At 39.0% G+C, this 15,722-nt stretch overlaps 1 protein-coding gene across 1 annotated transcript; it reads left to right on the top strand.

The window, feature by feature from the left end:
* Positions 1-516: 516 nt before the first annotated feature.
* On the top strand, positions 517-15,442 carry LOC126176452 (uncharacterized). The gene is made up of 3 exons (XM_049923609.1): positions 517-1,428; positions 2,221-2,346; positions 15,398-15,442. The coding sequence occupies exons 1-3, from the start codon at positions 517-519 to the stop codon at positions 15,440-15,442; spliced, it is 1,083 nt and encodes a 360-aa protein (XP_049779566.1).
* Positions 15,443-15,722: the final 280 nt, after the last annotated feature.

The following is a 15,722-nucleotide window of genomic DNA, read 5'->3' as shown; positions in this document are numbered from 1 at the left end:
CTCCTCAATAGTGAATGGAAAGATGTTTCAGTGTTATGTTTTTGTGAGCATTGGTTACAAAATGAGTATTTTCAGTACTTAAAAATATTACATTTTAACCTTGCAAACTGCTTTTGTAGAATGGAATCAAAACATGGGGGAACTTGTATATATGTAAAAGAAAATGTAGATTATAAGAGTATAACATCTGTTTGCAAACTTGGTTGTGAAAGAGACTTTGGAATCTCAGCTGTAGAGTTAATGTCTGAAAACACTATTATTTTATGTGTGTATAGATCTCCTGTTAGCAACATAAGTGTTTTTTTCAAAAAATTGGACTTTGCTTTAGGCAAACTTAAGACAACTGGGAAAACAGTGGTACTATGTGGTGATTTTAATATTGACTTTCTGAGCCATAGCCCTCACAGGGAAAAGTTTTTAAATATTATAAAAGCCTACATTCTTTGTCTTACTGTTAGCTCTCCAACACATGTAACTAAAACTAGTGTCACTCTCCTTGATCAGGTATGTGTAAACATGGACAAATGTACATCAGAAAACTTTGATACCGGCTATAGTGACCACCTTTTGCAATTACTGACCATACTTGTAAATCACATTTCGACCAGTATAGAAAATGTTATCCATAAAAGGATTTATAGTGCGAAAAATATTGAATGCTTCCAGTACCTAATCAGTGAACAATCTTGGAGAGAAGTATATGATACCTCTAATACTAACAAAAAGATGGAACATTTTTTGAACATTTTCAAGCATAATTTTGACATAGCTTTTCCACAAAGGAAAGTTATTTCCAAGAGCACAGATAGATTCAGAAACTGGATTAAATCAGGCATCAGAGTATCTTGTAAAAGGAAGCGGGAACTTTTTCTGCAGTCAAAAACTAACAGCAGTCCAGAATTTATTAATTATTTAAAAAAATACAAGCTAGTTTTGAAACGCATCATAAAGGAGGCAAAAATTAAGGAAAATGACAAATATATTATGAAGTCATCCAATAAAACTAAGTCCATGTGGAAAGCAGTGCAGGATCTTACTGGGAAGAAGACAACTCACAAAAATATTGTGATATCACATGATGGCAAGAATGTCACTGACCCTAGGGAAGTTGCAAATAGTTTCAATTCTTACTATGCAACTGTTGCTGGGAAATTAGTGAAGGAAAAATTTGGAAATCCACCTAATACAACATGGAAAGAACTTTCATCTATTGAAATAAATAATATATCCATGTTACTCAGTCCAGTAAGCCCAACAGAGCTCCTAAATACCATTAATTCACTGAAGAGTAAGTATTCAACTGGTATTGATGATATTCCAGATTATATTATAAAGATAACAGCAAGACAAATACTTTCACCTTTATTGGACATATGCAATTCATGCTTATCATGTGGTGTCTTCCCTCAGCAACTGAAAATGGCAAAAGTAATACCCCTATATAAAAAAGGTGATCATCAATGTATGGGTAACTATAGGCCTGTGTCTCTATTGTCAGGGTTTTCGAAAATTATTGAAAAAGTGTTCCTTTCAAAACTAATTACATTCTTCGACAAGAATAATATTATTTCTGGATGTCAACATGGCTTCAGACCACAGAGATCAATTGAAACTGCCACTTTCAATCTGATAAACCATGTCTTAAATGCAGTGGACAACCACAGAAATATCTCAGGTTTATTCTTGGACCTAACAAAAGCTTTTGATGTGATTAATCGTTCTATACTCCTGAGGAAGCTCGAATGGTATGGTGTAAGAGGTGTGCCAAATCAGTGGATTAAATCATATTTGGAATATCATTCTCAGGTAACTGAAATTAAGTACACAGAAGGAAATGAACTCCAGGTACACGTTTCAGAACCATGTGGACTAACTCATGGTGTTCCACAGGGCTCCATTTTAGGTCCCTTTCTTTTTTTGGTCTACATTAATGATTTCCCATCACACGTTAGGGATTCTGAACCAGTACTGTTTGCAGATGACACCAGTCTATTGACTGAAGGGAATAATGAAGAAAATCTTACTGCATCTGCAAAAGATATTACAAAAGGAGTGTCTGAATGGTTTACCAGAAACAGGCTAATAGTTAATCCCCAAAAAACTGTACTAATGAATTTCCACGCTGATCAAAATAAAAATCCGGCACAACCTGTAATATGTATAGATAACCAAAACATTAGTTCTGTCAATGAAACTAAATTTCTTGGGATTCATATCCAGGAAAATCTTAAATGGAATACTCATATCACAGCCCTAAATTCAAAACTAGCAAAAATGAGCTATGTGGTAAGAATTCTCTGCAACAGTACTAGTGCAGAAACAGTTGGGGCTGTATACTTTGCTCGTGTACATTCAATACTGAAGTACGGTATCATTTTCTGGGGAAATGTACATCAGGCCATAACAGTTTTCAGGAAACAAAAGGCAATTATAAGAATAATGAAACAAGTGAGCAGCAGAAAATCATGCAAACCTTTCTTTAAAGATCTAAAGATCCTACCCCTTCCCTGCATTTATATACTGGAAATAGTCACGCATGTCAAAAAAAGCATACTGAGAAAAGAAAACCTTTTTCCTCAAAACAAAAGTGTCCATGATTACAGTACCAGGTCAGACAGTGACATACATGTCAATTATTGTAACACCACATTATGCCAAAAAGTTGTACATCATGCAGGAACAAAACTTTACAACAGATTACCAAGACATATAAAATCTCTTACTGAACTACAAAGCTTTAAAAAGTCTGTGACATCCTACCTTCTGAAAAACTGCTACTATTCAGTCTCAAAGTATATTATGCAAGAAAAAATGTAATTTGTATCTTTAATTGTAGAAATAAGTTATACAGTATTTCAAAAATTTGTAATTATTAACTGTATAGATCCAATTTGTCATAAAAATTTATAAAATTTATGTTTGATATTTGAAAATTCAATAGCCAAAAAATGTTTTCTGTCCAATATCCTGTGTACAATATATGTACTTAAAAAGAGATTTATATGGACAAATAAATAAATAAATAAATCATTTTCTCTACCTCGTCACGAATTATTCGATGTTCCATTGCTGACACACGGTATGCTCTCTGGTTTATTGGTTGATGGTCTCCAGTGCTAATCTGGTGCTTCACCACCGATTTGTCTAATTTACTCTTCACCTATGGAATGAAGCATTCAGATAACTCGTGAAGAATGGCAAGTAACTTCTTCTGTTGTTCCTCAGTGAGATCCGGTGATAGTTGAGATAGAAGATCTTGTCTCATAGTGATAGTGCTAATTTCACCCACAGGCTCGGCATGACACCCAGCTGTTCTGCAATTAACAGCTTAGCGTTTTCTATGCACATGCATCTTGGAAGGATCTGTGGTTCTCAGCGACAGTTAACTATCCACAATTTACCAAATCTGTTCTGAAACGAAATGACAGAGGCTGAGATGACCAAGTTATTCTTCAGCGGTATGCTTCTCTTACATTCCACTACAAGATCCAAGAGTTGATGCATGGCATGACACATGACAGCTACCTTTGTAGTGCTGACTGCAGGAATGATCACTACATCCAGCACACATAGTCTCCATACACTTGGATGTGCATCTTCCATTCCACAAGAGCTTGGACTGGTCAGCCATCCATGAGGATATCAACATAGTTTCCTGTCATTTTTGTAGTGATTGACGGTGGAGGATTTTTCTCTTCGGCAACCTCACTTCCAAGGAAGGTTGACTCTTTAGTTTTCCAGTTTGTGGTGGCTAGGTGATCAGCTGGAGCTTCTAAACGGTGATGGAGAACTTGATCGGCATGTTAGGGAGCATCCTCTTCAGCAGCTAGCTTGTGGTGATGGTGACCTACACCATCCTGCACCCACATCTTCTTGTTCATCTTCGGCGTCCTGGAGTTGGTGTCAGCTAAGATTGGTCTGCTGTCTTCTGGCGCAGGCTTCATCAATTATCCGCCACCTTTCTTGACAATAGTGCACCACATGTCCCGGTCATCTGCAGTGGAAACATACTGGTAGGTTGTCCTGGGTCCTCCAAACATCAGTCTTCTGTGGTGCCCAAACAGATTCATCATGTAGCATTGTAGGAATGTAACTTCACTTGGGTCTTGACTTTTTTACCATTTTAAAGGGAAATGAAGGATGAGAGATTGGGTTCAATGTTTGTTTCTCTTCCTCCATTATGACCTCTTGAAGCATCTCAGTTTTTTGCTCATTGTGCAATCCAAGAGCCTTCTGAACTTCCTCTCTCACTATCTGACGAAGAACACCTGTAAAATCAGTTTCTTCCACTATCACAGACATCAGTACGACATTTGGAAGCCGTTCAAACTTCTCGTGTGTAATTCTTTTTTGGTGCATTGTCTTGACATACTGGCACCATTTTATGAAGTCGTCTGCTGTCGAAACCTCCTTCAGGAGTAGGGCTTGATACATGTCCTCAGCAACACTCTTCGTGAGATGTGCAACCTTATCTTCCTCCTTCATTCAAGGATCCACTATTTTACACAGCTCCAAGACGTCTTGAATGTTGGATGCTGCTGTTTCTCCTGGACACTGGGCCCTCCAATTTAATTTATCTTCAGCCTTGCACTTCTGTCATTGTGTGTCACTGAAATACTTTTGCAGTTCCACCTGGAATACCCGCCAGCTTGTGAACTTCTCCTTGTTGTTCTCATACCACTGTTTGGCAGTGCCCTCCAAGTAGAAAAATACGATAACCAAACACATGGTGTCATCCCATTTGTTAAATTTGGCTATATGCTCTTATACCTTCAGCCATTTGTTTGGAACTTGGCCATCATCACCAGAGAACCCGGAAGGATGTCTCATGTGGTGGTACACGGTTGCTGTCATCATGACATCCTCTTCTTCTTGTGTCTCCAATATATTGCAATCTGTTGAATATGTCTGGAACTCTGGTTTCTTGCCACGTAAACGGCGGCTCTGTCATGGCCTGATGGGAGCCACTGTGTCGTTGATAATGTGCGGTGTCACAAGTTCCAATGCCCAGCGCCTCCACCAGTATAATGTCATGTAGAGGATGGTGTAAGTATATGAATGACGAACACTAACTTTACTTAATGGTGGTTTATTCAGCACTTGCACATACAAGAGCAAGGAGCTAACTCCCTCTGGCCAGAACACATACATTATATATGCAGCTACAGAACATTCCAGTACAATGATTCTTGCCATTTGTGGATACTTCTAGAATGTATTCGATCCGAATATAGAAATTAAAATGTTTCAGATCAGGTGGCTTTTGAACTCACAACCCTCCTTGCAACAATCCAGTATCATAACCATTACACTACGGCGACTGCACTGCTCGCCTTCTTCTTTGACAATATGAATAGAAACTGTCAGCTGCAGCAGTGGTCGATGTACGGCAATAATGCCATGCCTTATGCTGTACTGCAGCCAGCATGTGGGAAGCAAATTAACTGCACAGCAGCTAACGACACAAATTTGCGAAGAACACACACAGTGCAACTCACTGAAATTTCTCCAGGTAATGAACTAAGTCAGAAAACACCAACCGGTCGTAGTTAAGCCCCAGGCTATTGACCTCTCAGGGAGTGGGGGCAAGGCAGAAATACAAACATGTTTCATAAGATTTGATAAACGAGGTGACATCAAGGATGATTTGAATCAGTATGAGTTAGATATAGTAGATGAAGTCAAGGAAGAACAAGTACAAGCAATCATTAAAGTGAAAATATTTAACATTGACACAACAGTTAATTGTAGATACAGGTTTAACTACCAACCTAATGCCAAATGCATTTTTTTGTGAATTGCAGAAGAGAGGCAAATTCCCAACATTTCCTGTACAAAATTGCAAGGTGCAAATTGCTACAGGCAGTAAGACTAAATTGGTTAAGGATCAAGCACTTATTCCTGTACAAATTAAACATTTTACAGTGAACTGCAACTTTCTTATTACTGACAAACTCGTAGTTAATTGTCTTATTGGCATGGACGTGTTTAGAATGTACAAAACACAGAGTGACACAGGTAATGGTAAATGCCACTTTCATGTGAAGGATAAAATCTTTTCTATTGAGTTAGTCAAAATACCTGATGAAAGTAAGAAAAACAAACCAGAGTCAAATGTTGTAGTACAATATTCCTTTCCAACTGTATATTTTACAAACAAGTTTTATACTGAGCAAGAAGCGAACGCTGAGGTTAGTTACGAAATGGTAGAGCAGAAACTAAGTGAATCACATATACTAAATGATATCCAATGACAAGAACTTTCTGACTTGTTACTTAAGTATGCCAATGTTTTCAGTAAGGAGCCAGGAGTAATGAAAGACTATGAATATAAATTTTAAGTCTACCCATATGAGACATTTTGTGTAGTGTCATATTCTATTCCACGGGCAAAATGAGAGGCAGTAAGGGAAGAGATCAATTGTATGATTAAATGGGGTATTATACAACCTTCATTTTCACCCTATTGTAGTCCAATATTACCAGTAAGCAAACCAGATGGTTCTGTAAGATTAGTTCTAGATGCTAGAGGTATCAATAAGATTATAATACCAGTATGCATAAGGCCAGACAGTTTGAATGAATAGCTTCTAAAGTTTTACAATACAAAATATTTCAGTGTACTCGACCTCAATATGTCCTACAGGCAAATAAAACTTTACAAAGAAAGTTGAAAATCTACAGCTTTTGTTTGTGGGGGAGAAGTTACGAATTCTGTGTTCTACCTCTTGGATTGAACATTAGTGCAGGAGTGTTTATATCTGCATTAGACAAGGTTTCATGAACAGAATTGCTTAGCAAAGTCACTGTCTATGTAGATGACCTGATAATAGCCACACCTACTTGGTTAGAACATACCAGGCTCATTGAACAGGCACTTCAGTGATTTGCAGATTACAGAGTAACAGCCAATTTAAAAAAGTATAGTTTTGGTAAGGAACAAGTCAAATTTTTAGGACTTGTTGTGTCAGAAGAAGGTGTATTACTTGATCTGGAAAACCTTGATGACATACACGATTGCCCAGCTCCAAGGAATGAAAAATAACCAAAAGCCTTTTCAGGTCTAGCTTCATTTTTTCATAAATTTGTACCACAGCAACTGATAAACAGTGATGCATTGCTCAACTTGTTATGAAAAAACGGGCTTTGGTTATGGGATGGTAAGTGTCAAGAGGAGTTTTAATAACGTTAAGCAGGCATTGGTAAATGCAAAAACATTCTTAGCCATCCTGACATGTCCAAGGGTTTTTGCCTATGCACAGATGCCTCGTCTCAGTGGCTGGGGGCATGCTTATTCCAGATGTGAGAGGAAGAAGGTAAGGAAGTACCCAATGTCATCAGTTTTGCTAGTAGCAGAAGCAGAAAGGTCTTACTCTGTGTCAGAATTGGAAAATTTAGTGGTAATATGGGCATTTAAAAAGTTTGACTATTTTTTGTGGTGCAAGAATACCAAAGTTTACTGTAAACTATTACACCACCGATTAGCTAGGTGGTGTCTATATTTACAAGAATTCAATTATGAGATGATGTATATTAAAGGAAGTCAGAATGTTATTGCAGATGCCTTGTCTGGGCTACCACTAGGTTTAGAGGAATTTATTGAATTAACAGAGCAAGATGCAGAAATCAAAATGTTATTAATGCAAGGTACAACAAAACAGTATGATTACCATACGTTTTGGAAGCAGATGAAAATTATACAACAGCAAGATTGCAGATGGAGTAAAATCATGCAAAACCTTAAGCAAGATGAAGGTGGAAAGGTAAGTAAATGGTATCAGGAGTACAAGGGTGTTTTGTTTCATAGGAAACATGAAAAATTTGATCAATGGTACGTGTATATGCAGGAAGATTATATCAATGAATTTATTTGACACACACATGAAATATGGGGACATTATGGAGTGAGCAAATGTGCTGCAAAAATTGCAACACTTTGTTATTTTCCAAATTTGAGAAGATGAGTCCTACAGGTATTAAGAAAGTGTGTAATATGTCAAAAATCAAAACAGTCCAACGTGTCAAAATATACTGAGCTGCTACAGCCAATACTCACATAAAACCCTCTAGATATTGTATCCCTGGGCATAGCTGGTCCATGTACAAGATGTAAAGGAGGAGTAAAATACGTAGTAGCACTACATGATATTTTCTTGAAACATATCAAAATGTACGCCATTAAAAATTTAACAGCCACAAATAACAGAAAAAGAATTGAGGGAGACTATTTGAGAATAGTAGGTAAACCAAAGGTACTACTAACTGACAATGCATCATGTTTTGTTCGGCGGAAGTGGAAACAATTTATGACCTCACAAGACATAAAACACATATTAGTAACCTTTTTTCACCCAGAAGCAAACCATCTTGAACGAGTCTTTAAAGAATTTAACCAGTTTATTAGGACATACACCCCTCACAAACATACCCAATGGGTAGAATATGTAGCTCCTTCAATGCGAGTTGTCAATAACCTTCCACATTCTTCAACAGATTTCACACCTAATCAATTGATGTTCCAGACAAAGCAAACAAATTAAAGGGTGTCCCCCATACCAGAGGTACACATTAGAGAAATGGCACTACAAGCTAAACTCAAACAAGCCATAGTTAATCTAGGAAACAATGCCAACTATAGAAGGAAAATTTATAACAAGGAACTGAAACTTGTTCAAAGTTTTTTGAAGGGCAATGAGTCCTCTTATGGACTCACCCTAAATCGACAAAATTTGGTAAACTGAATATGAAGTGGAAATTACTCTATTCAGGACCATATGTAATTTCCAAAATACCATGTCCTGGGACGTTCAGATTAGCCTATGAAAAAACAGGAAGAGACAAGGGTCTCTACCCTCACAAAGATATAAAATCCTTTATAAAATGATGAAGCATGGTAACATTTTTTTTCACAAGATAATTGTACATAGTGTACATAATTCTAAGAGTAAGTTTTCTTCTATAGTGCATGTCAAGATAAAGTAATGTGTATAGACATAAGTAATTCTTTTAATTTGTACATATAGACATAAAAATTATCAGCAATGAGAAGCAACACACACCACTTCCTTCAAAGCGAAAGTATAAATGAAATTAGCTTATGGCTCAGCTGTCACACGCTAAACAATATGTGCTGACATCAGAAGCAGGAGAGGAGACATTGACCTGTGCACATATGCGACAGACTGGCTGAAGGTGCAGCCAAAAAAGGAATGCAATGTGTACCTATCTTAAATACAAAGTAAACGGAACTACTACATAAATACATCTACTGTCTAAGAACTAAGGAACATATTGATATATGTACACAGAGATTTAATTAAATACTAAGCTATATAAAACATATTTACAACCAAAAGGAAGCATTATGAAAAACTGTATGAGACATGTATGCTAAGGACGAATGACAAAATACTGTAAGAAATATCATATAATTTTCTTTGCAGGGAAAATGACCATAAAGGGTAATAGAATATTTGTGGGTGTATGCACTGACCAATTGTATCAGTGGCCATCCAGCTAAAAAATGAATTAGTTTTAAGTAAGCTTTTTTTTCTTTCAGCGACCAGTACATCTTCATGGTGCAGAAGAAGAGGATTACCTTGAGAATAGCAGGTACCAAATGAAGAAATGGGCCACATCTTGAGTAAACAATTTAGTTATAAGGATATTTACAGTAAAGTTCATGTTGTTGTTGTTGTTATGGTCTTCAGTCGAGAGACTGGTTTGATGCAGCTCTCCATGCTACTCTATCCTGTGCAAGCTTCTTCATCTCCCAATACCTACTGCAACCTACATCCTTCTGAATCTGTTTAATGTATTCATCTCTTGGTCTCCCTCTACAATTTTTACCCTCCACGCTGCCCTCCGATACTAAATTGGTGATCCCTTGATGCCTCAGAATATGTCCTACCAACCGATCCCTTCTTCTGGTCAAGTTGTGCCACAAATTTCTCTTCTCCCCAATTCTATTCAATACCTTCTCATTAGTTATGTGATCTAACCATCTAATCTTCAGCATTCTTCTGTACCACCACATTTTGAATGCTTCTATTCTCTTCTTGTCTAAACTATTTATCGTCCACGTTTCACTTCCATACATGGCTACACTCCATACAAATACTTTCAGAAATGACTTCCTGACACTTAAATCTATACTCGATGTTAACAAATTTATCTTCTTCAGAAATGCTTTCCTTGCCATTGCCACTCTACATTTTATATCCTCTCTACTTCGACCATGATTAGTTATTTTGCTCCCCAAATAGCAAAACACGTTCACTACTTTAAGCATCTCATTTCCTAATCTAATTCCCTCAGCATCACCCGATTTAATTCCACTACATTCCATTACAATCGTTTTGCTTTTGTTGATGTTCATCTTATATCCTCCTTTCAAGACACAAGAATTTGAAAGAGAGTATTCCAGTCAACATTGTCAAAAGCTTTCCCTAAGTCTACAAATGCTAGAAACCTAGGTTTGCCTTTCCTTAATCTATTTTTTAAGATAAGTCATAGGGTCAGTACTGCCTCACGTATTCCAACATTTCTATAGAATCCAAACTGATCTTCACTGTGGTTGTCTTCTACCAGTTATTCCATTCGTAAATAATTCCTGTTAGTATTTTGCAGCCATGGGTTATTAAACTGACAGTTTGGTAATTTTCACATCTGTCAACACCTGCTTTCTTTAGGATTAGAATTATTATATTTTTCTTGAAGTCTGAGGGTATTTCACCTGTCTCATACATCTTGCTCACCAGATAGTAGAGTTTTGTTAATGTTGTATACTACCAGGGCCTTGTTTCGACGCAGGTCTTTCAGTGCTCTGTCAAACTCTTCACACAGTATCATATCTCCTGTTTCATCTTCATCTACAGTCTCTTCCATTTCTATAGTATTGTCCTCAAGAACATCGCCCTTGTATAGACCCTCTATATACTCCTTCCACCTTTCTGCTTTCTCTTCTTTGCTTTGAACTGGGTTTCCACCTGAGCTCTTGAATTCATACAAGTGGATCTCTTTTCTCCAACGGTCTCTTTAATTTTCCTGTAGGCAGTATCTATCTTCCCCCTAGTGATATGTGCCTCTACATCTTTACATTTTTCCTCTAGCCATCCCCGCTTAGCCTTTTGGCACTTCCTGCCGATCTCATTTTTGAGACGTTTGTATTCCCTTTTGCCTGCTTCATTTACTGCATTTTTATATTTTCTCCTTTCATCAATTAAATTCAATATCTCTTCTGTTACCCAAGGATTTCTATTAGCTCTTGTCTTTTTACCTACTTGATTCTCTGCTACCACTATTTCGTCTCTCAAAGCTACCCATTCTTCTTCTACTGTGTTTCTTTCCCCCATTCTTGTCAATCACTCCCTAATGGTCTCCCTGAAGCTCTCTACAACCCCTGGTTCTTTCAGTTTATCCAAGTTCCATTTCCTCAAATTCCCACCTTTTTGCAGTTTCTTCAGTTTTAATCTACAGTTCATAACCAATAAATTGTGTTCAAAGTCAACATCTGCCCCTGGAAATCTCTTACAATTTAAAACCTGGTTCCTGAATCTGTGTCTTATCATTATATAATCTATCTTATATCTTCTATAGCCGGCCGCGGTGGTCTAGCTGTTCTGGCGCTGCAGACTGGAACCACGGGACTGCTACGGTCGCAGGTTCGAATCCTGCCTTGGGCATGGGTGTGTGTGAGGTCCTTAGGTTAGTTAGGTTTAAGTAGTTCTAAGTTCTAGGGGACTTATGACCTAAGATGTTGAGTCCCATAGTGCTCAGAGCCATTTGAACCATTTTTATATTTTCTAGTATCTCCAGGCTTCTTCCATGTGTACAACCTTCTTTCATGATTCTTAAACCAAGTGTTAGCTATGATTAAGTTATGCTCTGCGCAAAATTCTACCAGGCAGCTTCCTCTTTCATTTCTTAGCCCCAATCCATATTCACCTAATATGTTTCCTTCTCTTCCTTTCCTACTCTTGAATTCCAGTCAACGATGACTATAAAATTTTCGTCTCCCTTCACTACCTGAATAATTTCTTTTATCTCATCATACATTTCATCAATTTCTTCGTCATCTGCAGAGCTAGTTGGCATATAAACTTTTACTACTGTAGTAGGCATGGGCTTTGTGTCTGTCTTGGCCACAATAATGCGTTCACTAAGCTGTTTGTAGTAGATTACCAACACTCCTATTTTTTTTTTTTTCATTATTAAACCTACTCCTGCATTACCCCTATTTGAGTTTGTAGTTATAACCCTTTATTCACCTGACCAGAAGTCTTGTTCCCCCTGCCACTGAACTTCACTAATTACCACTATACCTAACTTTATCCTATCCATTTCCCTTTTTAAATTTTCTAACCTAATAGCCCAATTAAGGAACCTGACATATCATGCTTTGATCCGTAGAACGCCAGTTTTCTTTCTCCTGATAACAACGTCCTCCTGAGTAGTCCCCATAGTCCCTCCCCCAGAGGTCCGAATGGGGGACTATTTTACCTCCGGAATATTTTACCCAAGAGAATGCCATCATCATTTAACCATACAGTAAATCCGCATGCCCTTGGGAAAAATTACAGCTGTAGTTTCCCCTTGCTTTGAGCTGTTTGAAGTTCCAGCACAGCAAGGCTGTTTTGGTTAAAGTTACAAGGCCAGATCAGTCAATCATCCAGACTGTTGCCCCTGCAACTACTGAGAAGGCTGCTGCCCCTCTTCAGGAACCACATGTTTGTCTGGCCTCTCAACAGATACACCTCCATTGTGGTTGCACTTACGGTACGGCTATCTCTATTGCTGAGGCACACAAGCCTAAGCCTTCCAACCAACAGCATGTCCATGGTTCAGGGTGTGGTGGGGGGTGGGGGTGGGGGGTGGGGGGAAGTAGTCTATAATATAGACATAATATCTATTGCAAGTATAGAAGTTGATAAGTAGAGGAGGACTCTAGGGAGTGAATGATATATTAAAGAATGAATGAGAAGTTTAAAATAGATTTATAGCTTTATTAGAAGATACTTAATTATGGTATACATAGAAATGTATATTAGGGTAATGAACTGTGAGGCATACTCAGAAAGGATAAGGTGGGTCATTCCTAGCATTCACTAAGTACACTCCTGGAAATTGAAATAAGAACACCGTGAATTCATTGTCCCAGGAAGGGGAAACTTTATTGACACATTCCTGGGGTCAGATACATCACATGATCACACTGACAGAACCACAGGCACATAGACACAGGCAACAGAGCATGCACAATGTCGGCACTAGTACAGTGTATATCCACCTTTCGCAGCAATGCAGGCTGCTATTCTCCCATGGAGACGATCGTAGAGATGCTGGATGTAGTCCTGTGGAACGGCTTGCCATGCCATTTCCACCTGGCGCCACAGTTGGACCAGCGTTCGTGCTGGACGTGCAGACCGCGTGAGACGACGCTTCATCCAGTCCCAAACATGCTCAATGGGGGACAGATCCGGAGATCTTGCTGGCCAGGGTAGTTGACTTACACCTTCTAGAGCACGTTGGGTGGCACGGGATACATGCAGACGTACATTGTCCCGTTGGAACACCAAGTTCCCTTGCCGGTCTAGGAATGGTAGAACGATGGGTTCGATGACGGTTTGGATGTACCGTGCACTATTCAGTGTCCCCTCGACGATCACCAGTGGTGTACGGCCAGTGTAGGAGATCGCTCCCCACACCATGATGCCGGGTGTTGGCCCTGTGTGCCTCGGTCATATGCAGTCCTGATTGTGGCGCTCACCTGCACAGCGCCAAACACGCATACGACCATCATTGGCACCAAGGCAGAAGCAACTCTCATCGCTGAAGACGACACGTCTCCATTCGTCCCTCCATTCATGCCTGTCGCGACACCACTGGAGGCGGGCTGCACGATGTTGGGGCGTGAGCAGAAGACGGCCTAACGGTGTGCGGGACCGTAGCCCAGCTTCATGGAGACGGTTGCGAATGGTCCTCGCCGATACCCCAGGAGCAACAGTGTCCCTAATTTGCTGGGAAGTGGCGGTGCGGTCCCCTACGGCACTGCGTAGGATCCTACGGTCTTGGCGTGCATCCGTGCGTCGCTGCGGTCCGGTCCCAGGTCAACGGGCACGTGCACCTTCCGCCGACCACTGGCGACAACATCGATGTACTGTGGAGACCTCACGCCCCACGTGTTGAGCAATTCGGCGGTACGTCCACCCGGCCTCCCGCATGCCCACTATACGCCCTCGCTCAAAGTCCGTCAACTGCACATACGGTTCACGTCCACGCTGTCGCGGCATGCTACCAGTGTTAAAGACTGCGATGGAGCTCCGTATGCCATGGCAAACTGGCTGACACTGACGGCGGCGGTGCACAAATGCTGCCAGAATGGAAAGACGAAGTGCTCTCATAAGGTCAACCCACAAGTATGGAATAGGTGCTGATCCTAGGAAAAGGGGACAGTATCATGACAAAAGTCACATATTTTATAGGAATTATTCTGGAAAATGTAAATTCTAAGAATGACTAGCATTATTATGTTTTGTGGAAGTAAATAAGTGTCAAAAGAACACTTTCACTTCACCCAAAGTTCCTCCATGTTACAAATAATGAAAATAGTACATACTAGGAAAAAGGCAGTACAAAAGATGAGAACAGAAGAAAGATTACTCATGTGTCCTAAACACCTGAAGTTTCCAATTGAAAAAAATAAAGAAAAGAAAAAGAGTCCCCACAATTAATAAATGTTAGTAAAGCTGACTGGAACAATGAATAAGTGCTCATGTCTTAATAACAAAGTAAAATAAGAAAATAATAGAAAGACAATGAGGGAAAGATTGTTCCAGAGAGGACAGAGAATTGTTATGGAAAGGAGGGATATGTATATAGACATATGTAAACAAAATGTATACTGTTAAGATATGAAATGTTATTATGAGTGATATTATTTGCATAATGATTATGTATAAAATGTTGTGTGTTCAATCTGAGGGGGTGGGGGGGATATGTAGTGATTTGAGAATTTCTGTGTAAATTCTAGAACCACTCAGTCTTCTGCCATCTCCAACAGATGATATTCTAGCTAAGAATGTGGGGTGGTAAAACCCTACCCACAGCTCATCAAATGTTTGTGTATGCAGGTTTAAAATAAAGTCACGGGAAGAAAGTAGATGTGGGGGTCAAACGGCACCAACAAGTACCTGTCGGACAATCCATAGAGGTTTTCGTGTGTTTGTAAGGATGAACCATGGAGTTTTTATGCTGCTCTGTGCTTCTTGTGTCATTGACTATTGTTATGTGAAACAAGAACAGTTGAAAAAGTACTCACATAGACTCCTGACTCAACCATGGTACTCAAGCCAACTTTCTTTTAACTGTAACTCATTTTGTTTCTAATGTTCAACAGTATGAGGTACTTACAGAAAAATGCAAATGTATGTTGAAAGTGTGAATTATATTGTGCATGAAAGTCAAATACATCGTTAACTGACAAAAAGTAAAGTTTGTATGTCTACTCATTTTATAAGTAAAAAGAAGCTCCACCTATCTCTATTCAATGGGGAAGAAACCAAGAGATTTTCCTGTAGCCGACTATCCAATTAAGAAGAGGTGCTGCAAAATTCCAAGTTAGTCACCTCATAAAGAAGTGGAATGTGGTTTGGGGAAATAAATCAGAATAACCCACACCCACATTCACACTTTAAGTCATCAGAATGGTAGAATGTTATGCA

The sequence above is a fragment of the Schistocerca cancellata genome, chromosome 3 (assembly GCF_023864275.1).
Source record: "Schistocerca cancellata isolate TAMUIC-IGC-003103 chromosome 3, iqSchCanc2.1, whole genome shotgun sequence".
Lineage (NCBI taxonomy): Eukaryota > Metazoa > Arthropoda > Insecta > Orthoptera > Acrididae > Schistocerca > Schistocerca cancellata.
The sequence above is the reverse complement of the archived record's forward strand: the minus strand, read 5'-3'. Positions and strand labels throughout refer to the sequence as shown.

Excerpts from the sequence above, each read along its gene's own strand:
- LOC126176452 (XM_049923609.1), top strand. The coding sequence starts at position 517 with ATGGACAAATGTACATCAGAAAACTTTGATACCGGCTATAGTGACCAC. Across the intron at positions 1,429-2,220 it reads AGCAACTGAAAATGGCAAAA|GAAAATCTTAAATGGAATAC; the intron begins GTAATACCCCTA and ends ATTCATATCCAG. Across the intron at positions 2,347-15,397 it reads GGGCTGTATACTTTGCTCGT|TATGAGGTACTTACAGAAAA; the intron begins GTACATTCAATA and ends AATGTTCAACAG.